The sequence below is a fragment of the Terrapene carolina genome, unplaced genomic scaffold (assembly GCF_002925995.2).
Source record: "Terrapene carolina triunguis isolate 2854851 unplaced genomic scaffold, T_m_triunguis-2.0 Scaffold88, whole genome shotgun sequence".
Lineage (NCBI taxonomy): Eukaryota > Metazoa > Chordata > Testudines > Emydidae > Terrapene > Terrapene triunguis.
This window is the reverse complement of record NW_020664439.1, coordinates 2,574,182-2,602,133: the sequence shown is the minus strand read 5'-3', so window position 1 is coordinate 2,602,133 and position 27,952 is coordinate 2,574,182. Positions and strand designations below refer to the sequence as shown.

Sequence of the window (27,952 nt, the reverse complement as noted above, 5' to 3'; positions counted from 1 at the left end):
GTATCCCCCTTTTATTTTGTGTTGTGAATTTGTTTCTTTTATTCAGTGGAGAAGCGCTCCTTGGGCCTGCCCTGAGGCCTGCCTTGGCAATACTAATAAATAAACCCTGAGGGGAAAGACAAACGCTGTCCAGGCGGTGCTGATTTACCCCAGTCCCCACCACCACCACCAGAGGGGGAAATGCTAAGTCCGAAGAGACGGAGGAGGTGCCCAGCTGCCAGGTTTGGTTCTGTTCTGATTCTTTAGGGAATGCTTTACTGAAGAGGTGGGTCCTACAGTGCGATATGAAGATGGAGAGGCTAGGACTCTTACTATATGCCTTTGATGTGGGCCCTTTAACTGGGGCCAGACTGAGAATAGCACTGAACAGCCATATGATGGCAAAGATTTTCTAACTGGTGGCCTAGGGGTGGAAGGTCAATCCTGTAGGAACCCTTCTTTGTATGGGGAAAAATGCATACAGGCTTACTGGAAGATTGTCATACAGATCAGGAATGTTGTGGTTAAATCATGAATCCTGCTCCTCCCTGGAGTAAAGGCAATGTACATGTCCCAAGAGCAGACAATGAACTGCAGGCAGGATCCCGCACCTCTTACCTTTTTCTGCATGTTCTATAATCTGACGAATGGCTTTTTTCAGGCTGTTGGCTCTCAACATTAGCTGTTCTCTAGGCCGGAATATCTGGGGACGGGCAGTGCATGATGATCCCATGGAGTGGTCACTAGAAGAATCACAAGCACTGCCAGATCCATCACCATCTTCTGTCTCCTCTGCAATGGTGGGAGGTGGGTTTGACAGAGACGAAGAGGCTTGAGATTCATCATTTAATGTCTTCAAAAGGGAGTCCAGCTTCTCCTTCAGGACAGAGCACTGCAGGTTAAAGCAGAAGGTTTGTGCACGATCATACCAGTGGAACTGGGTAGCCCCCTGCCTGTTGGATTGCTGCTGTATGTGCGCCAGCTGGGTCTCTCTGACAGCAGAGTGGTTTTCTCCCATAGCTTTCTACATTTGAAGTGCTCTTTTCCCAACATACCTTCCTGGCCATGACCTCCGACTCCTCTGAGCTTTCCGTCGCTTTCTCGTAGGCCTTCCCTACTCGAGCCACAAAATCCTTCACTGTCTCACAAAGCACCCTAGGCAAAGGAGGCAGGCAAGACAGTCATTCACAGGTTTGCTCACCATTCTCAGGGTGACTTTTCCCCCTTGATCCCCTGCAATGGGCTCTCCTGGACATACTCACTTGGCTGAGGAGATGACCACAGAGTGTTGGTCAGAAGTCAAGATTTTGGACAAATGAGCAGCCACAGAGTCTTCATAGAAGAGAATCTTCTGCACCTGGAGAGAGCCAGAAACAAGCCGTTAGATTATTGTTCCCATCGTGCACCTAGGCCCATGGCCAGGGTTCCCATATGCTGTGTTACACTTGGGCTTCCCATAGTGCACTCTAAGGTGCAGGACCATGATTTCTATTCACTCGACTTTCTTTGGGTTTCCTCTGAGAGCTCTACGGTACAGATCACAGTTACTGGTCTGGCGTGACTATCTGATCAGGAAACGAACTTCTACCAGCTTGTCAATGTGGTACAGAGTTGGGGCTCAGGACTATCCACTTGGGAATAGAAAACACTGTTTTTTATGATTCTGAGAACGTTGTGCAGTTTTCAGCAGCTCCTATAGCATGCCAGCTTGTATGGTAGTGTACGGAAAAGCCAATATAACTTCCAACCCAACCTGTCTTCCTCTACAGCACTTCACTTGCCTAATACGGAAGCGTCCCCATTTCTGCAGCAACCTATCTCCTATCATGCCTCCTTAAGAGTCTATTGCTTTCGGCAGCCCAATTCCCATCCTTCTCTACAGCAGGTCACCCCTCTGATGTAGAGCCCATGCCCACTTCATTTAAATTCTCTTCTCCATAGCCCGCTCCCTTGTCTGGTTTGAGCCCATCCGCTGCTGAATCCCCTCCCAGTCTTCAGCCCTTTGCAGCTGGCTAAGTACCTCAGAATCCTCACTGAAATCTTCAGTGACTGTGGAAGTCGATGACTGACGAGGGAGTTTGGTTTCATACACCATGATGCTCCACCTATTGAAATGAAACCATTGCAACTATTACTACCAAGCTGATGGCCTTCTCGCCATGAGAAATACAAACAACCGTGGACTAAGACAGAATGAAAGGGCTCTTTATATGACCTGAATGAAAGGCTATGCACATGCGCATTCAGGATAAAAAAAAGACCGCATTCCTATAGATGCATGTGTCACATACAGGGGTGCTTAGTGTCACAGCATGTCACTTTGTAAAGGGGTTTGAACTGGGGAAAGGGAAGGAGTGATACCCTCCAAACAAACATCCCTTTCCATCCCCACGTCCTTAGTATTCCCTATTCGCTACCCCCACCTTCTCTAACAGAAAAAACCTGCAGGTTTTGCTATGAGAATTTCCATGGCGCAACTCTCAAAGGCTGCTGCAGATATATTTTTTAAGTGTCAGCTTGATCTAGAAATAAACACTAGCAGTACAGATGTCCACTTCAGCTTTCAGTTTTACTTTTTGATTCAGACATGAAATAGCTATTTCAAATCCTGAGTGAACACCTGATGGCAAAATCACAGACTGTAATGCAGCCAAGTTACACTGAGAAGATTTCTGGAGTACAGAGATTGTGGACCATTTCAATTTCACTATGCTATCCAACTCCACTACCCAACTTCTAGACATGACATAATGCTCAAGACTATACTGCAGGATAGGGAAGCGGATGTACAAAATGACATAACATCCTTGCCATATCTAATTACTATGAGTTTATTGCAGCCTTAGATCTCCTCTGATCATCCATACCAAACTGTGTAGTGGTTTGGGACTAGGTTGAAACCACCAAACTCATTTTACAATCATCACTGATGCATGTGTAACTCTGGGCAGTAAGGGGAGACCTCTGCCTCTCTCCTGCCAGGTGTTACTAATCACTTCTAGATTGCACAATATCTCCTTGGTGCGATTATTCTGCAGGGGTAATAAGCAATGTAAGAATGCTTTGCCCTGATAACTGAGTATAATGGGGAACCATTGGTGAAACTAGTCAGTAATTCAGGCAAATAAGAGTCAGGAACAGTATGACTGTCCTGGCAGGCTGATGTCTCAGAACAGAGCTTAGCACACACTCGGTGGTAGAACTTGAGTCAGAGATGTGGATGTTGTGGTTGGGCTGACACTCACCTGTCCAGCATTTTGGTACTGGCCCTCTCCAGCTTCTCCAGGATCTGTGGTAGCTGGGTGTCGTCATCACATGCAGATCCCCAGCCTAGCACCCGGGCAAGGTCATTTCCTGTACCCAGGGGAAGCACTCCCAGCTGGCACTGCACCAGGAGAAAAGAAGACCAATATGGATATCCAAAAGAGAAAACGCAAGCCCCATCCATCCAAAAATAACACTGAGAAGAACCTCACTGATTCCCAACCTAGATCAATCCCTGAAAGAAAACTAGTCATAAGATAAAGAGGACGCCAGCTAGGACTGACCACAACCAGAAAAAGCTGTGAATCGAGAGAGGAGTAGATTCCAATGATACTCCTGACCTATCCACTACAAAGAAAACCTTTCAACAGCTGGGCAGAGCTCAAAATTCTCATTTTACACCAGGTGGTGATGTTGCCTTTCCTAACGGAATGGCACAGGGATCGCCAGGAGAAAATCTCCAGAATTAACACAGCACACAGAACACTCCCTTTGGGAAAGTATTTAGCTATTCCTGGACTCTGATACCAAAGGGACTCTCACCCTCTCCTAGAATTATTAGAGGGACTGGAGTAGGAGCGCTGGCCTTTTGGGAGCTAGGCCCAGCTCTCTCCCGGGAGAAATCTATGTAGGGAATGGTGTAGGAGCACAGACCGAGCGAATGCTCAGAGCTACTCCAATACCTGGCTGTCACAGGAGGGAACTGTGTAGAAGCCCTGACAGTGAGGGGTGTCACTGTTAAGTGTAGTGCCCGGCCCCATTCAGCAGAAGTTACTGCAGGAGCACCGGCTATGGGAAGCTTTTAGTTGCTTCACTCCTGGCACAACTGTATTTCTGTCTGATCAGAGTCCTCTTCACCCGTGGTTGTCTGTTCTTCATTCTTACACATGGACAAGCCCTGTGGGCAGGTACCTGTTTGTGAAGATTGAGGCTGTCAATTTCGGACAGAACCCATCCAACACTTCCATCCCCACCACAAACCAGAATCCGGAAAGTGTCAAATTTCTGGAATAAACGTAAACTACAGGAGGGAAGAAAAAAAAAAACAGATGGGAAGAATAATGTGCTACTAAAGAAACAGGAGTGATTAGCTATTTCAATCTGGGTTACGAACTTTGCAGGGTAGCTTTGACTAGGCTGTTTTTTCAATGAACACAAGTCACTGCTAGACTTCGGGTGAATTTGAATTCTTCATTGTAAAAAGGAAGTATAAATACAGCTATGTGCAATGTTCATATCTATTCACTGTATAGAATGGAGAATCTATACCAGGGCACTCCACTTCTGCATCAGCCTACTTTACTCTCAACAGTAGAGGAAACAAATATTTGGCAGCTGATAATCTGCTGAATTAATACCTGTCTGCAGATTTTTGGTGTTCTGCATACAGTTAGGTTATTTGTTATGGCTTGGATTGTTCTGAATTCAGTGCCTCCATATTCAGAGCCATGCCAATTAAAGAAAGACTGCAAGAATGGGGATTCAGTACATGCACGTGTTCAGGAACAGGAGATTAAACCTCACAATTCTGTCACAAAGGTACTCTGCAAATCATTGCTCTGCTGCCTTGTCTGCTTTGCAACCAGGAAAACAACTCACCACCGAGAAAAGTGTAACTTTCCCATTCATCTGGGCTAGTATGGACACTGTTCAGAATATTAGGCCTAAAAATCAACCTTTTTAAAAAGCTGTCTGTGGTTCTTACTGTAAAGCATCCAAGGGTATTGCCTGTACTAAATAAATTTGCTACAGCACTACAGAAAAATCATATTACTGTAAGCAATCACCACAGCATTGAGAAAAAGCTGTCATAGATGATGGCATTTTGTGGTGCACAGTTTGATTGGCGTGAGTTTGAAATTACTCAGTGAACAGTATACCACACCATCATTTATTTTGTTATTGCCACTTTCTTTTTCTACAAAAAAGCAATTTTAAAAATTTGATAAAATTATTTGATACTGTATTTCATATCCCTCCCCTTTGAAAACATGTGCCTTAGTACCACAAATCCAACCATACAGGCAGAGAGAGGAAATAACTAGTACTATTTAATTTTATAACCCTCTAAAAATGATCTAATATAACTTTTCCATCAATCAGAGTGCTTCAGTTTTCAGGTCCACTATCTTGCATCCTGCTAAGGTGAACAAAATGTCTATGGTAGCTACAATAGTCCACAAGCTATTAGATTTTAAAATGGTCATGGTTCAGGAGTGGATGCTGCCTGATCTCGGATCCCAACTCAGTATGGTTTGAAAATCCTGCTTTTACTAAAGCCATATTGGGGGAATAGAAAAGGAAACACCGTGTGATGGGCTTTTTTTCTTTAAAAAGGCATTCTCCCATGTGAACGAGGCTCGAGATGTTAGAAACAGCCCAGGAGCAATGACTTAGTGGTCAGGGTGGAGGTCAAAGTTTATTCCATGGATGTCATTTTTATTTGCAGCTATTTCTATACAGCTCACTTTGACAGCATCCAAGTACCATCTACAATATCCTGTTTCTCATCATAGCAAATGCAACAGTAATAGTTAGATCAGGATGGCTCTTAGAAGCCTGTCTTCACATAACTTGCTTTTTGGGGCTGAAGCTTTCCATGCTTGGTCTCATCCCAGAGGGGAGCTTCTGGAATCTCAGGGAAATCCTTCAGCTGTTTTGCAGTTATTGGAGAATGGAAATTACACATTTCAACATTAAGATCTGGTTTTGGCTGATCAGTAACTCAATTAACAGCTAGGGAAAGCCCCTCCACACTCTGCATATATACAGTTATCTCTGAGGAGTAGTATCCTTGCTAGATTTTTGGGGGGGGGGGGGGGGGGGGGGGGGAAAGAGAGAGAGAGAGATTTTAAATCAAAGAGTCAATCATTGCTATTTCTTTGATATTTACAAGGAATCTGCTCATCCAGAGAATATTTCCCTACCCAAGGTGAGGTCCTCCATTCATAAGATCAAAGACCTGTGCCGGATTCAGCAGCTGTTTGAATCTTCTTAGGAATTTTACACCCTGGTTGTCTCCACTTTTTGAGTTGACAAAGACCAGCAAGGGGCTTGTGCAGGACGGGGGGCAAGTGGCTTTCCAGAACCCTGAATGGGAAGAAGGAACACAGAAAAGGTGAAGCTGCACTCGGGGAGGGGCAAAGAAAGAAACAACCTCACACCTAGCAGTAATGTTCTCCAAGCACAGGGATGAAGAAGTTAATTCTTTCTCTGAGGTGCTGACATACGCAGAGTAAATGCCAAATGGACACAGCACTGAATCCAGCACGAACCACCTTCCACCAATCATGAGGTCAAATGTTGCAGTTCTTCTAGCCAGATGCTTGAATTGCCAGCTTCCCCACCTCCCAAAATTGCATTTTGCAGTATGAACAACAACAGCTGCAGCAAACTTTGGGGGCAATAGCAAATAAACTAAATGTAATATCAAAATAAACAGCCCAAGGAACTCAATGCTGATAAGATTATTCATTCTCATGCTTCAGCCAAAACCTCCAGTTTGGGTTTTACTTGAAATTTTAGCAGAATTCAGTTCAGGGCCTTGGGGTAAAAATATCTAGTTGAAAGGCCTGTAACTGAAAGAGAGAGGGGAAGATATTAGTGGATACTTACCATCTGAATCAATGCTGTTCAGAGCCGTGGGAGGGATGACAGATACTTTACAGAGGCCGAGGGGGCACTTAGTTGGCAACAAGTCTTTACAGGTTGTGTGTACCTGAAATAATAAAACTGTATTCAGCCAGATCCTTCTTGGTCCTGTTCCACAATGCAGAAACCCATCCCACTTTGAAAACAGGACTTGAACAGCCAGAAAATAGGGGGGGCATCCAAAGAAATGGGAATCAACAGTATGAAGTGACCAAAAATATTTTAAAGAAAGCGGTCTAAAGGCTTGTCTACTTGAGGATTTAGGCAACTTAACTACAAGTGTGAAGTTAATGTACATAAATTGAAGTGCATGAAAACCATGTGGACACTCATTCAGAAGTAAAGTTGCCTTAATTCATAAGCTACATTAAACACAGGTTTAAAGCATTTTCACTTATGCACATTAACTTCACACCTTTAGTTAATTGTCTTAACTTTCCCGAGTAGACAAACCCAAGGGAATGTCTACCCTGCAACTGAGAGCAAAACTCATGCTAGCAGGGCTTGAGCTAGTGTGCTAAAATTAGCACTGCGGATGTTGCAGCTTGGGCTTTCAAGCACACTGATCCCTTGGGTTTAAGCTCTTTTGGCTAGTCCAAGTCTCTGCAGGAGCGCAATGTCCACAGTGCTATTTTTAGCATGCCAGCTCGAGCTCTGCTAATGAGAGTCTGTCTACCTGGGCTAGGCAGATCGCTCCTAGCTGCAGTATAGATACACCCCATGCAGCAAACTGGGTTCACAGTTCATTCATCTCTTCTGTTAGCTTTCCTCAGCCCTTCCTGTTTATACACGCTGCCTTTCCTTTCGAGATGGGCACTTGGCACTCAGAGCACATGATAACAAGGTTGGGACCCACAGGGCCAAGTTAATCCCTGGTATAACTTCACCCACCTCAGTGGGAACAGCTGGGTGCTCAACATTTTTGGAAATCAGGCCACTCAGTTAGGTGCCTAAATCTCATTTCAGGTACCCAGTTTTCAACATTTTGGCCCAAGTGGAGACACAGAAAGTAGGAATAAAATGAAAAGTTGGGAAAGAAAAAGGAGCAGTGGAAGAGGGAACACAGAGAATGGAAAAGCAGAGAGAAGGGAGGCAGTAGGGTAAATACACAGTGTGGGTGCAACTGACATGGTGTGGGGTAAGATAAGAAAGAAAGGAGGGTGATAAAGTGCCCTGCATAGGTAAACAGAAATTAGGCTAGTGACCTTTTTGCTCCTTTCTGATGTATGGAGAAGGCCCGGCATAAGGGTTATCTTGTTTTTAATTTCTGTTGTTGTTTATTTTTAACATGAGAAATTCATGTACTGCTTTTCCCCCTTAATACCCCTATAGCCAACTGGAAAACTAGCAGGATTTATGATGTCATAGATATTAAGCAAGTGAAACCTGTTGAATTGGGAGGGGAAATGGTTTTTATTGAAGTGGTTTAAAACTCCCTGCTTTGTTGTTTGTTTCTGTTAATACCTACTCAGCTCTAAACAGTGGTTTGTTAAAGATTCATCATCTCCACCCACTGCAGCTAAGGGCCAAGGACATACCCTATACACTTTAGATTCTTTCATCAAAGACCTCTGGTAAAAGGACGATGAATAGACATGACAATCCAGGTATTTCTAAGGGAACACACAGGCAGAAAAAAATCCAGAGTATTTTTGGTGTGAAAAAGCTTTTCAGGCCTTATATATTCACATCCCAGTGAAGCATCTAGGCACAAGCCTTACTTCTTACCCTTTGCAGGCCACCTATGACATAAAGAAGAACATGGATACATTTGAATGAGAGCTTGGCCTCAACTGTCGCTTCACACAAACAGCAGTAACAGAGCACACAGCCATGTGTACACCGAGCAGTGAGGAGCTGACACTATCACAGAGGTATACCACATTCACTCAGCTTACCATGGCTTTGCACCAGAGACAGCGCCAGTCTTGTAAGCGCAGAACGCTGCCACATGTTTTATCGCACACCATGCATTTGGCACTCACGGGGAGGTTTCCTTCCAGCCACTGGTGTGGCATTGAAATCTGCAAACCAAGCACAGAGGGAACACTGTGAGATTCCAGACTACAACTCTAAGAATATAAGACATGGTGTAGCAATGAGACACACACAGATGTGATGCTTAAGGCCAGCAAGGCCAATCTCTAGGAAACACCTATTTATTGATCTTAAGTACTTACATGGAACTGAGGCACAGATAGGCTAAGTGACTTGCCCAAGGTCACAAAGGAAGTCTGTGGCAGAGCAGGAACTTTAATCCAGGTCTCCCAAGTCCTAGGCTAGTGCCCTAACCACTGGACCATCCTTCCTTTCCCAAGACTGAGACATAGGGAACCACACCCTTAACTACTCAACCTCAAAGCACCATGTTCTGATGGTCCATAACTCTACAGTTATGTCTCTGGCCATCATGGAATCCTATCAATATAACACATGAGTAATAACGGAAGGCTCTTTCATAAAGAACATCACTTTCTGACACCAAGTGGCTTTACATACCATTTGCATTTAAAGACAAAGTCGGTTATTTCCACAGGACAGCTAATTGTACAGAGTATTTGCCAGCCAGTATTTTTTTTTTTATAGCCTCGGGCCATGCAGTTCCGTCTAACTTTTCCACATCAGGACTTGGGGAAAGAAGGCTTCAACTGCTTCTAGTCATTCCACCCTGATCTCTCAAAAGCAGCATGTGTGGAGGGACAAATGCAAAGTAGACTCCACAGTTCCAGATATTCCAACCCAGAGGGGACATGGTCTAGGCCAATACATACCCCATCTTCATCTTCAATGATATCCTTCCCAATAGACGCCAGTGTCGTCCATTTGCAGTTGTTGGTTGCCCGGACAGCACACCGTTTGTGAGCTTTAAACTTGCATACTAAAGAGGAAGAAAAATAAATTAATCCTGCCACTGAACACATACAGTATGAGCATAAAGGCTGACTGAGCAGTGAAACACAGAGCTTCAAATGTCTGCTCCGAAAGAGAGCACCCTCTGCCTCGTTAGCAATGGCAAAACTATCAAAGCTTAATGCACTGAGTTGGTTAAAAACCTCTATTTTGCTCTAACTGCTAACTCTTGCTCCTCATTTTCACCATTGGATTGTACAAGGGTTAATTATCCCCTTATTAAATATGACATGATATGTACAGTAAAATATGCCTGCACCCCTTTATACATCATGGGTGTAACCTTCTCCACGCTAGAAGTATGAGCCGCGAGAAGCTGTGAATGTCTCCTATGCCAAAGGTGAGCAAGATTAACCTCCTGAGATTCAAACACTTATATGCACTTGCTGCTATGAATAATAAAAAATACACTTGCAATTTGATTCTTCAAAAACGGATACTTTCACACTTCGGATTTGGAAAATTCTAATATTCTATAGTAATGATCTTGGCAGATCAAAAATAAGTGCTTCACCACACCACTGCCAGATCCAACAACATAAGAACAAGCATTAAAACTACACACACTGTCATCTTCCTACAGCCCTCTAAGGACCAGATCCTGTATTCGTTATGCACCCAGCAAATTCCCCAGAAAGCCAACAGGAATCTGAGAGCAAAAGGAATGTAGGATCAAGCCCATAAGAGTTCCATTCTTACATACTCTGTAGCTTTCTGAGTGTTTGGTGTCACTTTTCTTCTGGCCCATTCTGTAGACAGTGAACAACAGATCCATTGTTTTAAATGATCTTTGGAATACACTAGTGAGTCACCATGGCAATAAGCCCTGAGTGAGAGACAATAAAGTGCTTTTACCTTCACATGAGAGTCCATGCGACGTGACCCCAGATAATGCCTCCCGGCACACGTTGCAGTACGTTGGCCGAGCATGTGAGCAGGCGTACCAGTTATGCATCCCTGAGAAATGGTCCATACTGTACTGTGTAGACTTAAAATAAATACAGTACAGTAAACCCTAAGGTGGAGGTTGAGAGTTTTCCTAAGAGAGAAACTCAAACATAACAGAAAAGGCAAAAATAGCACAATCTTTCCTGGGGGGTAGGGAGAGGGCAGGCTTTGTGCAGTTAACACACTAGGCAGGCTAAGCACATAGCAGGACAAGGAGTTTGGTTGCTACAGACCAAGCACCTGGATACACTGCAGTTGCAAGAGGCTGAATCCTGAGCAGGTGTGACAAGTCAGGGCAATGGTGGTAGGCTGACACCAAGCATTTGAAGACAAGGGGTGCGAGGTATGTTTCTATACCTACCTATCCTGTGGTAAGTGTTCTAACACTCACCAAGAGGGGAGTGTACAGAGTACAAAAGTCACTGTAAGAGGGAGTTGTGCACAGGCAGCAGTTTGGAGGTTTCGTATATAAGATCTGATCCAATGCCCACTGAAGTCAATGAAAGGACTCCCATTAATGGGCACTGGGTCAAGCCCGTAAACAGATGCTATGTGGGAGGAACTGCACAAAACGCAGCTGGTAAATAAGAGAGTTCTTCTATTACCTCAAAATGCTCACGGTTCTGTATAGTCTTCAGTGCTGCAATCCAATCTTCCATCTCTTTTCTGTTATCTGCACAGAGGATGAGTTTCCGACACGGGGTGATAACCTGACAGGACAGAGAAAATCACTACGGTGAGTCCCAGGGCTGCCAGGAAGAACAGAGAGCAGGGAACATGGAATAAGAACAACCTTTATCACATGAAATTAAACTACTTCTGAGGACAGCCTCAGCAATCAGCTGTATATCTCTGAGCAAAGAGCAATGACACTTTAATGGTATTGCTTGCCTCTGAGGCCAACGCTCTCTTTCCGTAGGGTTTACAGAGCTGAAGAGTTTTTTGTTCCTACTCTGACTTCTGAACTCATTAATAACTAGAGTTTGAGAAAAGCACTGGAGAGTCATCCAAAGAACAGCACAATACAGAAATCAATCATACAACAGCAATGTCAACATATTAACTGCATGGATATTGCATGAGGTTTTTTTAAAAATAAACATTTGATGGAATTTTTCATATTAATTTGAACAATATTAAACCAATTTCTATTTTATTTTGTTTACATGGTAACATGCCAACTTCTACCAGTTAACATTCCTATGCAAAATATGTGGTACACTGGAGTTAAGGCTGTAACTCTCAATTACTTAAAAACCTCAAAACCAGGATATGATCCTATCCTACAACAATGCACACTTTCATCACGAGTGACTGTGAAAGTTGCAAAACAACCTGACTGTCTGACTCTTATTGATAAACTGTTCCAGGCCCTCCACTCCATGGGGTTTCTCTCCTGCTGCTTCCTCCATCATGGCCACCTGCTTAGCGGCCACATGGAGTTTATAAACTTGTCACGGAGTCACCAGGCCAAAGCTCTGGAACTACTTCATATGAAGTCAGTCAGGACTCTGGTGTAGCATGCCTCCTCTCTCTGAGCATTCTGTCACCAGGGCAAGAAGCTTACACAGCTTCGACCTTCCTGGATCTGACCTCAGAACATTCAGCATCCCCTTCCACACCGTGTGCCTCCTGCAGCGAGTCCGCTCAGGCAGGACTCCTGGGGAAACCAGAGGGCCCTGCACCCCAACTCCACAGTCAGCAGTGACTCTCAGCCAGAATGTAGAACAGAAGGGTTTATTAGTTGACAGGAACAAAGCGTAGAACACAGCTTGCTAGCACAGAAATCAGTGACTTTCAGCCACGTCCATCTTGGGGAGTCCCAGGCCAGATGCCCTGGACTTCCCCTCTTTCAGTTCCCCAAGCAGATTGCCCAGCTACCAGCAATCCGACCTCCGACACCCCCCGCCCCGTTGCTCCTCCTCCTGGTCTTTGTCTCGCTTCCCAGGGAAAAGAGTCACCTGATCGTCACCTGGTTGCATCCCCCTCCTGGGCAGGTTACGAAGGGCACCTGCCATAGCATACATGCAGACAGCAGGAGCAGCCTCACCTGCCCCAGAGGGTCTCAGCCAAAGTCACACATCCTTATTCCCACCACCTAGGTATTGGTGTAGCACACAGGGAAACTGAGACACACACAGTATTCATGCAAAACAGTAAAACTCACATAGGCTCAACAGTAAGACTCGCATAGCTCACATATAACATAACAAGGGGAAATCCCCACTTTGTCACAAAACTCTGCAATGCTCATAATGTACGCAGAAACTGTTCTTAATAATCATTCTGACAACAGCACTCCCAAATGTAAATTCTTGCTAAAAACAACAGATTATAGATTAATCACTCCATTTTGGAGTTGGGACAAGTGAAAATAAGTTTAAAAATTAGGAAAATATTCCATAATTGAGATCATCATATTGTTTAACCCTCTTATCTCCAGAAAGCCTGATTTGATTTACCTCAAACTTTCCATAAAAATTCTAAAATTACACCTGACAGAATGGTTTTGTTTGGGTTAAGATAAGGTATGCGTGCATGCCAAAAACAGGCTGATAATTGTGGGCTACTCTCAACTTTAACATTGCTCCGTAACAAACCTAAAAAACTGTAATTCAATATAGCCCTAAAATCTGCCCTAGAGACTTCTAACAATAGCATCTGTGTCTAAAGCAGCATGGGCGAGAAAGAAGATTTAGCTGGAAAAGTTCAGTGAATCTAGCACATTTGCTGCTGCTTTATCCAGGTTTAATAGTAAAATCTTCTAGACAAAGTCATATTCTGAAAAATGTAATATACCTCTACCCCGATATAACGTGACCCGATATAACACGAATTCGGATATAACGCGGTAAAGCAGTGCTCCGGGGGGGCGGGGGGGCGCACCTCGGCGGATCAAAGCAAGTTCGATATAACGGGGTTTCACCTATAACGCGGTACAATTTTTTGGCTCCCGAGGACAGTGTTAGATCGGGGTAGAGGTGTACTGTATATCCCTGCAAATGAATAAAATCATTACTGGAGGAAGAAATAACAGTCACATTTAAGCACGGACCATCTGTATAGAGAATGTGAAATCTTAGATTTAATTTCCGCAAGAACTGTCTTGTTGAGAGAGTGGAATGGTTAACAAGACCTGGTCCAGAAGAAACCCTTAAGGGGGCTCAGGCCAGGGCTGGTGATTTCAATAAAGACTGACCAAGAGTGGCTCAATTTTTTCAAACGTGCATATAAAAAATGTTAATTTTTTTGGTGCTGTGAAATTAAACAATTAAATAACATGGAGCCTGGATAGGAATACAACTAGATATAATTGAGAACCAGGGTTAATTTGCCTGTAAGGAGAACTCCAGACATGTTTTCAAATGGGGCAAAAGGATTTCCTCCCAAAATTAAGCAGATTAAGAGCTAGAGGAAACACAAATATTTCTCCTCCCATATTAAAGCAATCTTCTCTGCCCTTTAGATTTCACTGATTTCTTTCCTCCCGCTCTCTCTCTTTTTAATTCTTGGCATTTCCCCCCTCTCTACTCTACTTATTTCACTCTTCTCCCTTTTTCTTTATGACCCATTTCCTATTTTGATGGAATGTAAATCTCTCTCTAATCAATATTAATGGGAAAATAGATCTTTCCTAAATATTTCTGATTCAAGATAGGAAGTGAGTGGAATATGGAGGCTATTTCTTCCATTATGGCTCATGAGATGAATTGAAAAACAATAAACATGCCTGTCAACCTATCAGTTTTCTACAGCCAAATTCCAGTTTAAAATTAAACTTCCTCTTTATGCCATACATTAATTATCGCAATAGTAGATCAAACACTGGAAAATGCATATGTAACTGTTGGCAAACGAATATTCACCTAGAAACATTATTTTCTTTTCAAGCTCTTCAGAAAATACACCCCTTTTTTTTAGAGTGCAGCATACACCTAGCCCTACCCAGACTTTGCCCAAACAAAAGTGGCATCAGTAACTCACAAGGTACAGTTGGGCCACATTTAATTCAAACCAAATGGGGCAGAATGCACCTTTAAAATAAGGAGAGGCCTCTTGCGGTAGGGACACAGCATGCAATACTCCATCTTAAACCCAGGGCACTACACTGCAGCGGGGAGCATGGCAGCGTGGCTACTGTGGCTTGGGCTGCAGTTCAGGCTCTCAAGCCAAGGGGGTCAGATGGGCTGAGAACCCAAGCTGCAGCCTGAGCTGCAAGGTCCACACTGCTAGCAGGAGTCTCTCTACCCGGGCTGGGAGGCTTGCTCCCAGCTGCAGTATAGACAGACCCCAAATGGCCTGACCTACACAGCAGGTAAGTAATAAGCAGAATCAAGCATCATACCTATTCACAAATTTTTAAAGACAAATCCTTCCATGGCTCCTTGTTTTCTTTCAATTGCCCGTCAGTTAAGGATGACTCTAGAATGGAAAGCCAATGGAGCCTTCATTCTTGCCCTCAACTGGAGCCATTCTCCACAGTGAACCCTGCCATAGGTAGGTAACAGTCAAGAGAAATTCTTCAAACCTTTTTGAGAGTGTCTCTTCACAGCGCTGTGGTGCACTTCAGCTAGCCAAGCCTGACTGACAGCAACCACATTTCAAAACAACATTCAAGTTACACGGTGATTTGACTAACTGCTGGGGAGTTGTAACTTGAGTTGTGGCATCCTCACTGCATTACTAGCTGAAGTTACAGCCCACCTACCCAGTGGCAGATTAGCCACTGGGCCGACTGGGCCCATGCCCAGGAGCCCCAGCCAATGGGGGGCCCCCAGAAAAACAGGCGCTCCCATGTCCCAACCCACTTGGCACTCCTGCCTGGGAGCAGGGTCGGGGCACAGGGTTTCCCCCCGCTCCCCAGCAGGAGCACCAGGTGGACAGGGCAGGGCAGAGCAGGGCAAGGCAAGGCAAGGAGTGCCAGTGGGGATGGCCGCAGGGGGGGACTGCAGGTGGAAGGGATAGGGAGGGCCCCCCACTTGCTCTGGCCTATGGCCCCACAAACCCAAAATCTGCCTCTGCACCTACCTCCTCCCCCCCCATTCCTTACAGGCTAGTTAGCTTGAGCCTAAAACACCACTTCCATCGAGCTAGACCAGTGGTTCTCAAACTTTTGTACTGGTGACCTCTTTCACATAGCAAGCCTCTGAGTGTGACCCCCCTTATAAACTAAAAACACATTTTTATATATTTAACACCATTATAAATGCTGGAGGCAAAGCGGGGTTTGGGGTGGAGGCTGACAGCTCGCGACCCCCCCATGTAATAACCTCATGACCCCCTGAGGGGTCCTGACCCCCAGTTTGAGAACCCCTGAGCAGACAGTTTTGGATGTGGATGGTAGTCAAGTTAGAGGTAACAAATGAGTTACAACTTGAGCTAACTGTGCTGTGACGACACACCCTAAGGGCATGGCTAGACTTGCAAATGTAGAGCGCTGGGAGTTAAACCAGCCTTCGGAGACGGCAGCAGGGAAAACGTTGCCCTGTGTTTACACTGTCAGCTGCAAATGCACTGGCATGGCCACATTAGCAGCTCTTGCAATGCCACAAAAAGCAGTGCATTGTGGTAGCTATCCCAGCGTGCAAGTGGCTGCAACGTGCTTTTCAAATGGGGGAGGTGGGGTGGAGAGTGACAGGGAGTGTGTTGTGTGTGGGGGGAGAGAGAGTGGGTTTTTGGGGGGCAGAGTGTGTGTCAGCATGCTGTCTTGTAAGTTCAGACAGCAGCAGACCCCCTTCCCCTCCCTCTCTCTCTCTCTCACACTCACAGCAAGCAGCATTCCACAGTAATGGTTGCTTTGTCTCGGAGTTTTGAAAGGACATATCCGCATTCCTGCAGCCAACTCCAAAACAATGACAAGAGTGGCCACGCATCTGAAGAAGTGAGGTTCTTACCCACGAAAGCTTATGCTCCCAATACTTCTGTTAGTCTTAAAGGTGTCACAGGACCCTCTGTTGCTTTTTACAGATTCAGACTAACATGGCTACCCCTCTGATACTTGACACTTGACTTCAGTGGATTATGGGACGTTTCTGCAGGTCAACCACAGTGCAGTAATGCAACACCTCGTTCACACTGACGCCCGGGCATTTCAGCCGGGGCGCAGCAAGCTTTATGCTTCTCATGGAGGTGAATTACCAGGAGCGCTCCAGCTGCAGAGTCCAGGCACTCTACATGCCTTGCCAGTGTGGACACATCGGGAGTTAGAGCGCCCAGGGCTGCTTTAACGCACTCTAACTTGCAAGTGTAGTCAAGCCCTAAGACTACAGAAATACTGGACGTCACTTCCAGACTGCTGTTAGAAGCAATGTGGAGTTTATAAAAGATCACACATATAAAATATGCAATGCTGAGCATGGACACAAGAGTAGCTGAGCGGGTACTCTCCACCACAGCTGCAGAAGATACAGACATCCTAAAATGTCCCTCTCTCACTTTGCAACTGCCAGATTTCAGGGCAGGGACCTTATTTCCTGTTTATTCTGTAAAACACCCTGCACACTTCTGGGGCCACTGTAAAAGTAATGAAATATTGACTCTACATACATTAAACTTGCAGCCTTACTGCCATGAACATCCTTTCAAACGAGTGGAAAGTAAGGACATGACTTGTATAGTCACCCATACTGGAGAAGTGCAATACTTTGACGTTTCTTTCCTTTTTTAAATAAAAAAAAGAAAAAGAAGTAAAATCACAGAAATGTCAGGCTGGAAGGGACCTTGAGAGGTCATCAAGTCCAGGCCCCTGCTCTGAGGCAAGACCAAGTAAACCTAAACCATCCCTGACAGGTGTTTGTCCAACTTGTTCTTAAAATCCTCCAGTGATGGGAATTTCACAACCTCCCCTGGAAGCCTATTCCAGAGCTTAACTACCCTTACAGTTAGATAGCTTTCCCAATATCTAACCTAAATCTCTCTTGCTACAGATTACTTCTTGTCCTACCTTCTGAGGTGGACGTGGAAAACAACTAATCACCGTCCTCATTATAACAGCCCTTAATGTATTTGAAGACTTATCAGGTCCACCTCAATCTTCTTTTCTCAAGACTACATAAGCCAAGTATATTCCTCTGGGACGTCACCCTCCTCTATAAGAAGTTCTCAAAGATAACTGCTAAAAGTTCTATGAGTGATTCAGCTAGTTCCTTATGTAACCTAGGATGAACTTTATCAGGCCCTGCTGATTTGAATACATCTAGCTTACCTAAATATTCTTTAACCTGTTCCTCCCCCCCTTGTTGTTAATATTAATTGTGTTGAGTATCTGGTCACCGTTAACCTTCTTAGTGAAGACTAAAGCAAAATAGGCATTAAACACCTCAGCCTTCTTGATGGTATCCGTTATTACCTCTCCTTTCCGGCTAAACAGAGGACCTACACTTTCCTTAATTTTTCTCTTGCTCCTAATGTATTTGAAGAACCTCTAATTATTGACTTTTATGTCCCATATTGGCCTCCCACTATTCCGTCTACCTTTCCTTTGCATCGGGATAGTTTACAGTTTTGCCTTTAATACTGTCTCCTTGAGAAACTGCAAGCTCTCCTGTACTCCTTTTTCCCTTAGATTTTCTTCCCATGGGATCCTACCTTTTTTTGAAACCCATTGTCCTTATTCTGCTGCTTTTATTCCTTCCTTTCCTTAGAATCATAAAATCTATCCAGTATCATCAAAATACCTAGTATCAATTTTTTGTATCCTCTTAAAAGAACAAGAATCTGAAATATTGGCCCAGTAGACAGAAGCATTGAAGCTGCTTTTTGTAACAGACAGCCCCCCAACCTGAAGCAAATACTCACCAGCAACTACACACCACACCACAGAAACACTACTCCAGGAACCAATCCCTGTAACAAACTCCGTTGCCTTCTCCGTCCCCATATTTACTCTAGCGACACCATCATAGGACCCAACCACACCAGCCACACCACCAGAGACTCATTCACTTGCACATCTACTAATGTGATATATGCCACCATGTGCCAGCAATGCCCCCCTGCCATGTACATTGGCCAAACCGGACAGTCTCTACGTAAAAGAATAAATGGACACAAATCAGACATTAGGAATGGTAACATACAAAAGCCAATAGGAGAACACTTCAATCTTCCTGGACACTCAATAACAGATTTAAAAGTAGCCATACTTCAACAAAAAAAACTTCAAAAACAAACTTCAAAGAGAAACTGCTGAGCTACAATTCATTTGCAAACTTAACACCATCAATTTGGGCTTGAACAGGGACTGGGAGTGGCTGGCTCACTACAAAAGCAATTTCCCCTCTATTGGTATTGACACCTCCTCATCAATTATTGGGAATGGACTACATCCACCCTGACTAAATTGGCCTTCAACATTGGTTCTCCACTTGTAAGGTAACTCCCTTCTCTTCATGTGCCAATATATATTTACGCCTGTATCTGTAATTTTCACTCCATGCATCTGAAGAAGTGGGTTTTTTACCCACGAAAGCTTATGCCCAAATAAATCTGTTAGTCTTTCGACTCCACGTTGTTTTTGCTTTTGGTAAAGGTTCAGTTCTGGGGTCTCAAACTTCCTGCATCTCCACAGAGAACTGGTCCAATGAAGAATGTTAGATTCTAAAGCCATATAATGCAGCCATGATAAAATGCCAAAATCCAGCACTGGGACAGATTTGTGTTCAGAGAAGTTTACATGCTAGGAGACAAAAAATGGGTGAAAAGATTGTAAGCTCTTTGTAGCAGGGACTGTCTTTTGTTCTGTGTTTGTACAGCACCTAGCAATATGGGGTCCTGGTCCATGACTGGGATTTCTAGATGCTACAATAATTAATTAATTAATTAATTAAAGGTATCACATCTTATTCTGCTAGGCAAGAAATCACAGACCTGAAACTAGAAGTCTGGCACACAACTACAAGCCCAGAAGTGAGGACAAAGTTGTAAACAGGTTTCAGACAGCAAAATTCCCAATTTAATAACAGCTCTAGAGAAACATTTATCTTGAGATTCTTGATGTCATCAGCGATGGGAACTGATGGAGGGGGGAGGGGGAGAGAGAGAGAGAGAAGACATACAATGTGCCATTCTGCATCAGACTGCTGATTATCCAGCCTGATATCCTGCTGCCAGAAGTGGCTAATTTCTGATTCTTCAAAAGGCAGCAGTGGCCCTCCACCAAAAAAAAAAAAAAATGCACCTTTCTAATCAGGGAATCGTATACATTCATTTCTCACCATGGCAGCGATCAGCTGACACACTGACCCATGAGATTTGGTTACCCCTCTCTTGGATGACATGGCTACAAATGTTAATGGTCCGACTATTTTTTTAAGTTCCAGTTCCAGTTTTTGACTAACACCCTGGAACAGCAAATTCCACAGGATGATGCCGCACTATGTGAGCAGCATTTCCTTTCATTTGTTCTAAATTTACCAAGCAGTAATGTCATCCAGTGACCTCTTGTTCTCATATAATGGGATAGCACAAAAACAAGGGACTGATTCACTTTGAATGAGGGAGGGGATTGTTTCCCCCGACAGTTTAAAAAAAAATATCAGAAGACAGAACAAACAAACAGAATCCTGAGATTATTAATAACCCTTGTGTTTTTTGGCCTATTTTGGGGTTGACAGAACTCTGAGTAATCAGACCCTGAAGTGGCTCAAAGGTTTATCATGATGTGAACTATTATGTAAATTAAACCGGCTTGCTCTTCCTAAAAAGGGAATGCCAAATACCGATGCAGTTGCTTTATAGACCCTGAGTGCTGTGGAGCTTTCTGGCATATGAATCTCAGGTTTGGTCCCTAAAATGGGAACTGAACGCCTAGATTCATCTCCCTTAGCTAGCATTAGAACACAGTCTATAACAGGGGTCGGCAACCTTTCAGAAGTGGGGTGCCAAGTCTTCATTTATTCACTCTGATTTAAGGTTTCGCGTGCCAGTAATACATGTTAACGTTTTTAGAAGGTCTCTTTCTATAAGTCTATAATATATAACTAAACTATTGTTGTATGTAAAGTAAATAAGGTTTTTAAAATGTTTAAGAAGCTTCATTTAAAATTAAATTAAAATGCAGAGCCCCTGGACCAGTGGCCAGGACCCGGGCAGTGTGAGTGCCACTGAAAATCAGCTCGCGTGCCACCTTTGGCACGCATGCCATAGGTTGCCTACCCCTGGTCTATAACAACACTGCTGGTGCATAAAGTAATTGTCTGTTAAGGCCCAAGGTACCATGGTATCAGAGTTAATCAGTAGTGGCAAGGAATGCGTCATTCATTAGCTCCATTCTGAAGAGTCATCAGAATGGATGGGAATGACAGAAAAGGCTTAAGGATATTGGAGGTAGAGAAACTCTTATTCACTTCAGGCAGGACTCAATTTACCAATACCACAGAGAACGTCATCACACCGTCTATGGAAACCCCAGTAAGTGTGTCGCTTGTTGGAATCATGGCGGTTCGGTCAACTACCCCTGGGCAATCAAGAAGATTCACAGATTCTCCAGTGAGTCTTTGCAGACACTTCCAACTGAGGCATCTCAATCCCATCACAGAAAACCTGTTCTTCAAGCCATCCTATTCAAAATCATTGACTGAAGCCAGTGCCAAAGGGTACGTCTACACTCGGTTTTAAAATCAGAAGCAGCAAATCTCAGAACCTGGGCACAGACTTGGGCTCATGCTATGACACTAAAACAGCAGTGTAGGTGTTCGGGCTCAGGCTCGAGCTCTGAGCCCATACCCATAGTGTCCCTGAGGCTAGATGCTGACACTACCCTAACACTTCTCAGGGACTCAGCATCATCTCCTGTACCTTTTCACCAAGAAGTCCATCCTCCAACCAGGTTTGCCATCTCCCTTCTGGCTGATGATACCAGTTAGGTCACCATGATACTGCTCTGTCCAAAGTTATCACCAGTTTAACTCAACTGACTTTTCAAGTCAGGACAGCTAGCAAATGATGGAGCCAAGTGAGGAAAATCTCAAATTTCACATTCAAAAAACAAACTGGACTCCCCTGGATGTCAGTCCCCAGCGAACAACTGTGAACCTCTACATTAAAAAGCTAACCCAATAAGGATTCCCTGCCTTAGACCAAAATGTAAAAAGAAATCCTGCTACATTTCAACCTTTTTGTGTTTTCTTATACTGAGCCACTTCCCTTCTTCCTCCCAGCAGTGAGAGTGAAGCCTAATCTTCATTCTCTCACCTTGCTTCCCTCAAAGGAGTCCTTACCCATTGACTTCTTCATTCAGGTCCTTCCCCAGTATTTCCTGGCTGCCCAGAAACTTCTCAGAGCTGAAGTGGCAGCTTTGGCCAAACACAGTATGATTCTGCTTTATCAGAGTGGATCTGGTGAGCTCAGTGACCACATGAGACAGAAAAACAAGTTAACACTCTGGCCCAATCACAGAGCTGGTTGGAAAAAGACACAAAAGGAGTGATAGAGGAACTTGAAATGATTCTGCTAAATATAGCTGTCCTGGTGCGATATACTGTTGAAGGTAGCCAAAAGTGGGTGTATGACAGGACCTGATAATTTTGGCTGCTTCCTTTTGCTCACATCCTGTTCAAACACACAGCCCTGCACACAAATTTATGAACCCTGAATCCCCCAAGAGCTCCTAACATACTCAAAACAGCCAGTGATTTAATGTACAAAGGGAGAGCAGAATTACTTATGCCTTGGAGGATCGAAAACCTGCAGCCAGAAAAAATATAAAAAGTGAGGAGGCGAACAAGGAAGCTATGCTGATGCAGGTAAAGATCTTCACTTGATCAGCGATAGCACAGCTCAGGTGAATGTCCATGCACACAAGGCAGCTAGTGTCTTTGCTTTGTATAGTGGGCCAGGCTGTCTTCCGTACATACCCCTGACATGCAATGAAGGGATGTGGATAGGTCCCGGATGATTGGAAAAAGGCAAATATCGTGCCCATATTTAAAAAAGGGAAGATAGAGATCCAGGGGAACTACACACCGGTCAGCCTCACTTCAGTCCCCAGCAAAATCATGGAGCAGGTCCTCAAGGAATCCATTTTGAAGCACTTGGAGGAGAGGAAGGTGATCAGGAACAGTCAACGTGGATTCACCAAGGGGAAATCATGCCTGACCAACCTGATTGCCTTCTATGATGAGATAACTGGCTCTGTGCATATGGGGAAAGCGGTGGATGTAATATATCTTGACCAGGGGTGGGCAAACTTTTTGGCCCGAGGGCCACATTGGGGTTGGAAAACTGGATGGAGGGCCGGGTAGGGAAGGCTGTGCCTCCGCCCCCTATCCGCCCCCTCCTACTTCCCGCCCCCTGACTGCCCCCCTCAGAACCTCCGACCCATCCAACCCCCCCTGCTCCTTGTCCCCTAACTGCCCCCTCCCGGGACCCCCTGCCCCTAACTGCCCCCTGGGACCCCACGCCTATCCAGCCCCCCCGTCCCCCATCCCCCAAACCTCTACCCCATTCAACCGCCCCCTGTTCCCTGTCCCCTGACTGCCCCCCGCCCCTGGCCCACTTACCACGCCGAGCAGAGCATGCAGAGCAGCTGGAGCCAGACACGCTGCCGCTCTGCTTGGCAGGAGTGCACAGCTCCGCTGCCCAGAGTGCTGCCCGCGCGGCAGCATAACTCTGCAGGGGAGGGACTGGGGGCTAGCCTCCCCGGCCGGGAGCTCAGCAGCCAGGCAGGATGGTCCCGTGGGCTGGATGTGGCCCGCAGGCCGTAGTTTGCCCACCTCTGATCTTGACTTTAGCAAAGCTTTTGATAGGGTCTCCCACAGTATTCTTGCCAGCAAGTTAAAGAAGTATGGATTGGATGAATGGACTATAAGGTAGATAGAAAGCTGGCTAGAGTGTCAGGCTCAACAGGTAATGATCAATGGCTCTATGTCTAGTTGGCAGCCGCTATCAAGCGGAGTGCCCCAGGGGTTGGTCCTGGGGCCGGTTTTGTTCAACATCTTTATTAATGATCTGGATGATGGGATGAATTGCACCCTCAGCAAGTTCACGGATGACACTAAGCTGGGGGGAGAGGTAGATACACTGGAGAGTAGGGATAGGGTCCAGAGTGACCTAGAGAAATTGGAGTATTGGGCCAAAAGAAATCTGATGAGGTTCAACAAGGACAAGTGCAGAGTCCTGCACTTAGGAAGGAAGAATCCCATGCACTGCTACAGGCTGCGGACCGACTGGCTAAGCAGCAGTTCTGCAGAAAAGGACCTGTGGATTACAGTGGATGAGAAGCTGGATATGAGTCAGTAGTGTGCCCTTGTTACCAAGAAGGCCAACGACATATTGGGCTGTATTAGTAGGAGCATTGCCAACAGACCGAGGGAAGTGATTATTCCCCTCTATTCGGCACTGGTGAGGCCACACCTGGAGTATTGTGCCCAGTTTTGGTCCCCCCCACTACAGAAGGGATGTGGACAAATTGGAGAGAGTCCAACGGAGGGCAACGAAAATGATTCGGGGCCTGGGGCACATGACTTATGAGGAGAGGCTGAGAGAACTGGGGTTATTTAGTCTGCAGAAGGGAAGAGTGAGGGGGGATTTGATAGCAGCCTTCAACTATCTGAAGAGGGGGTTCCAAAAAGGATGGTGCTTGGCTGTTGTCAGTGGTGGCAGATGATAGAACAAGGAGCAATGGTCTCAAGTTGCAGTGAGGGAGTGTAGCGGGGCGGTTACCCCGCTCCAGCCCTGAAGGGGTTAAACCAGCCCTGGGAAAGGGCTGCTCCCGGGAGCCAATAGGGTAGGCTGATTGGGGAAACGGCCACAGCTGGCCCTATGAAAGGGCTATGAGGCAGGTGCTGAGAGAGTCTCTCTCTCGCTGGAGAGAGAAGAACTGGGCTGCCTGGGAGCTGAGCAGGATACCTGAGGCTGAGCAGGGCTGGGGACAGGCAAAGGAGCGGGGGAGCTCCAGCCTGGCAACTCCCCAGGCTGCAGGCCTTGGTGAAGGCCCAGAGCAGGTACTGGGGTTGCAGAGGTGCAGCCCAGGGTTAGGCAAAGGCAGCAGGTCCAAACCCCCCTTGCGAGTGATGAGTGGATTACAGACTGCAGTCTGCCCCAGTGAGCGGGGGCTAGATGATGACTGGCAGTAGCCACTGAGGCAAGGTGGGGATAGAGAGTTGAGGGTTCCCCGGGAGGGGAGATCCAGAGACTGCAGGGGTACTGCAGAGGACAGAACCCTGAGGGAAGGGGCACCGGGGTCCAGGAGGGACAAGGGGGCTTGAGGCAAGCGGGACATCGGCCAGCAGCGGGCACTCTGGAGCTGGAAAAGAGCTAATTCCCAGGATGACCAGCAGGAGGCGCCGTGCCGGTGAGTCTCACCTCGCTATAGGGAGGTCTAGGGTGGATATTAGGAAACACTATTTCACTAGGAGGGTGGTGAAGCACTGGAATGGGTTACCTAGGGAGGTGGTGGAATCTCCATCCTTAGAGGTTTTTAAGGCCCGGCTTGACAAAGCCCTGGCTGGGATGATTTAGTTGGTGTTGGTCCCCCTTTGAGCAAGAGATTGGACTAGATGACCTCCTGAGGTCTCTTCCAACCTTAATAGTCTATGATTCTAATATTACAGTGGCCCAGCCACTTATCAGCTCCAGCTCCTGGAGCAGCTACAGTTGTGAAGTGAATAATGACATACCTAAAAACAGCTAGTTATGTTTACCAGCAAGACCAGTAACTCATCAGCACTAACATATTTCAAGCACGCTGCTGCTAAAGCTCATAATGCACAGTATTGATGGGACTGACTATAAGGAGTTCCCTGGTGTATGGCAGATTCTCTGCTTGACATGCTGCTAAGCCAATGTATAAAGTGGACTAAGCATGGCTAAAGCAGCTCCTGTTCCTTCAATGAACATGTTAATTCATAGAGCAGGCAATGAAAAAGGGAGCATAAGCATAAACTTTAGCCTTGCATTAGCAATTTACACTTCAGATTAGGAGCGTGTGTCACAGCTCTGGTAACACTCAGCAGGCTGCTGTGTTTGGGGACTGCAGAATTGGATCTGTGCGCTCTTAAGCTTCCCTTGTTCTGAATAGGAGCCTTGCACTGTCTCTTTCTCTGGCCTCTTTGGCACACTCCCCGGGCACAGACTATATCACTCCTTCACAGAAATGGGACCTCAAGGTCCAGCTGCTCTATACCCCCCAGGGTACCCCAATAGCAACAAGATAGCACAAGAAATCTACAGATCCAGATAAAACAAGACAACATCGATACACCCTTCCCTGCCTCAGGCAGTCTTCTCATCCCTCGAGCACTCTTTGGGATTCGGTCACCATTACCTTGGATGTCCAGGATCCCCACTCCTGCCCACAGCTTCTCCTTTGAATCATGCAGTGTGTGAATCTCGCTCTCCTCCCCTATCCCACAGCAGCCAGCTTCCTTCTTCCTTGACTGGTCCTGCAGTCCAAAAAGGATCCCTGTGCTACACAAGCACACTTCCTTTTGTTCCTCTCTCTCAGCCTCTGTGGTCTTTAAAGGCTAGCACTAATGACAAGTTTCATTGTTTCCCTTTTCTTGGGAAAGTCCTCTGCTTCAAACCCCAGCCCCCTGCAAAGAAGCTGCAGACAACTGTTTTCACCTAGGGTGTGTCCATCCGATTGTCCTAACATGCTCCCATCTGAATGGGAGCTTATCCCTGGTCTGGAACATGCCACCATTCCTGATGGCACAGGGCTGACACCACATCCTCTGAGCTATTCAATGATACAGCAATTTCATAAAATCAGCCAGAATTCATAAGCTGTACATACACAGCTCCCCCAAACTGTCATAGTGTATCTCATTAATGTCAATTAGACAACTGAATTTGGAGGCCGAGATCACAATCGTACAGGCTGGAATAACAACGTGACACAATTTAGGCAAGACTCTCTCTTTTGGGAAGCAAGAAGTAAATTCTGTTGAATTTTCATGCTTCAGAGGATGAGGGATTGAAGCATGGCTTCCTCCACACATCTGTCAATGCGCCTCTGTCCTGCTTTACAATGCACCCTTCACACAGCTCCACCAATGCACCCAAACCCTGATGATCCAGTGCTGCGCTCCAAGAGTGTTCAGTGAATTAGAACTTTATGAAACTACCTATGTTTGAGAATATTCCCAAATAGCATTCACAGCCTAATTCTGCCATACCTCTCCCCTCAACTCCAGATGCCACACTGAACATTCTTCATCCCAGACAGAACTCACCACTTTCACAAAGAAATGTAGTTATTTTATAATGAAAACAGCTTTTCCTGACAATCGGATAGTTTCCACCTATGGAAACTACCTTTCATTTCCATCTGATAAAAGACAAGTTAATATTTTAAAGAACCTGCTAAAGCCTGAGCAATAAGATTTTTTTTGTAGAGCTGCACTTCCTAGGTACCTGAATCCTAACCTGCAGCACCCTTGGTACTTTGACCCTGGACTTAGAGTTTTTAAGGCCCGACTTGACAAAGCCCTGGCTGGGGTGATTTAGTTGGTGTTGGTCTTGCTTTGAGTAGGGAGTTGGACTAGATGACCTCCTGAGGTCTCTTCCAACCTGTAGCGGGGTGGACACCCGCTCCTGCCCTGAGGAGTTTGGAACAGCCCTGGGAGAAGGCTGGGGTAGGGAAGCAGCTACTGGGCTGATTGGGGAAGTAGCTGCACCTGGGCCACGCCCCAATCTGAGCCCAGCTGACCTGTATAAAGAAGCTGGGAGCCAGACGCTCTGAGGTTCTCTCTGTACTCAGAGAGAAGGGGCTAGCTGCAGGGAGCAGAGACAGGGTACCTGAGTGGAACAGGGCTGGGGAAAGGCTGAGGAGCTGGGGAGCTCCAGCCTGGAAAGCCCCAGGCTGCGGCCTAGTATTAGGCCAAAGGTACTGGGGGTTGCAGAGGGCAGCCCAGAGGTAGGCCAAGGCAGCAGGTCCAAACCCAACCTTGCCTGTGATGAGTGGCCTAGACTGCAGTCTGCCCCAGGGAGCGGGGGCTTGATGGTGACTGGCAGTAGCCTGAGACTGAGGCGAGGTGGGGTTAGTGGGTGGGGGTTCCCCTGGGAGGGGAGACCAAGTGTGTGTGGGTACTGCCAGGGGGCAGCACCCAGAGCAAGGGGCACCGGGATCCTGGGAGGGACACGGGAGCCAGTAGGAGGACAAGGCGGATCACCGGCCTGCAGAGGGCACTCCGGGCTGGATTGAGCTGATTGCCTGAAGTGACCAGCAGGAGGTGCCGCAGGGTTGAGTCCGACCTCT

General features: G+C 45.9%; 1 protein-coding gene across 2 annotated transcripts in view; it reads right to left on the bottom strand.

Moving 5' to 3' along the window:
• Nucleotides 1–27,952, bottom strand: part of DGKD (diacylglycerol kinase delta) — an 86,378-nt gene that overhangs the window by 20,567 nt on the left and 37,859 nt on the right. For both annotated transcript variants that reach the window (XM_024216793.2, XM_024216791.2), the window contains 12 exons: nucleotides 11,358–11,462; nucleotides 10,660–10,792; nucleotides 9,666–9,772; nucleotides 8,793–8,918; nucleotides 6,859–6,961; nucleotides 6,171–6,333; nucleotides 4,156–4,264; nucleotides 3,225–3,364; nucleotides 2,000–2,084; nucleotides 1,242–1,336; nucleotides 1,035–1,134; nucleotides 598–871 (listed from right to left, as the gene is read on the bottom strand). In XM_024216793.2, coding sequence (XP_024072561.1) covers nucleotides 598–871; nucleotides 1,035–1,134; nucleotides 1,242–1,336; nucleotides 2,000–2,084; nucleotides 3,225–3,364; nucleotides 4,156–4,264; nucleotides 6,171–6,333; nucleotides 6,859–6,961; nucleotides 8,793–8,918; nucleotides 9,666–9,772; nucleotides 10,660–10,792; nucleotides 11,358–11,462 — 1,540 coding nt within the window. The remainder of the gene's footprint in view (nucleotides 1–597; nucleotides 872–1,034; nucleotides 1,135–1,241; nucleotides 1,337–1,999; nucleotides 2,085–3,224; nucleotides 3,365–4,155; nucleotides 4,265–6,170; nucleotides 6,334–6,858; nucleotides 6,962–8,792; nucleotides 8,919–9,665; nucleotides 9,773–10,659; nucleotides 10,793–11,357; nucleotides 11,463–27,952) is intronic.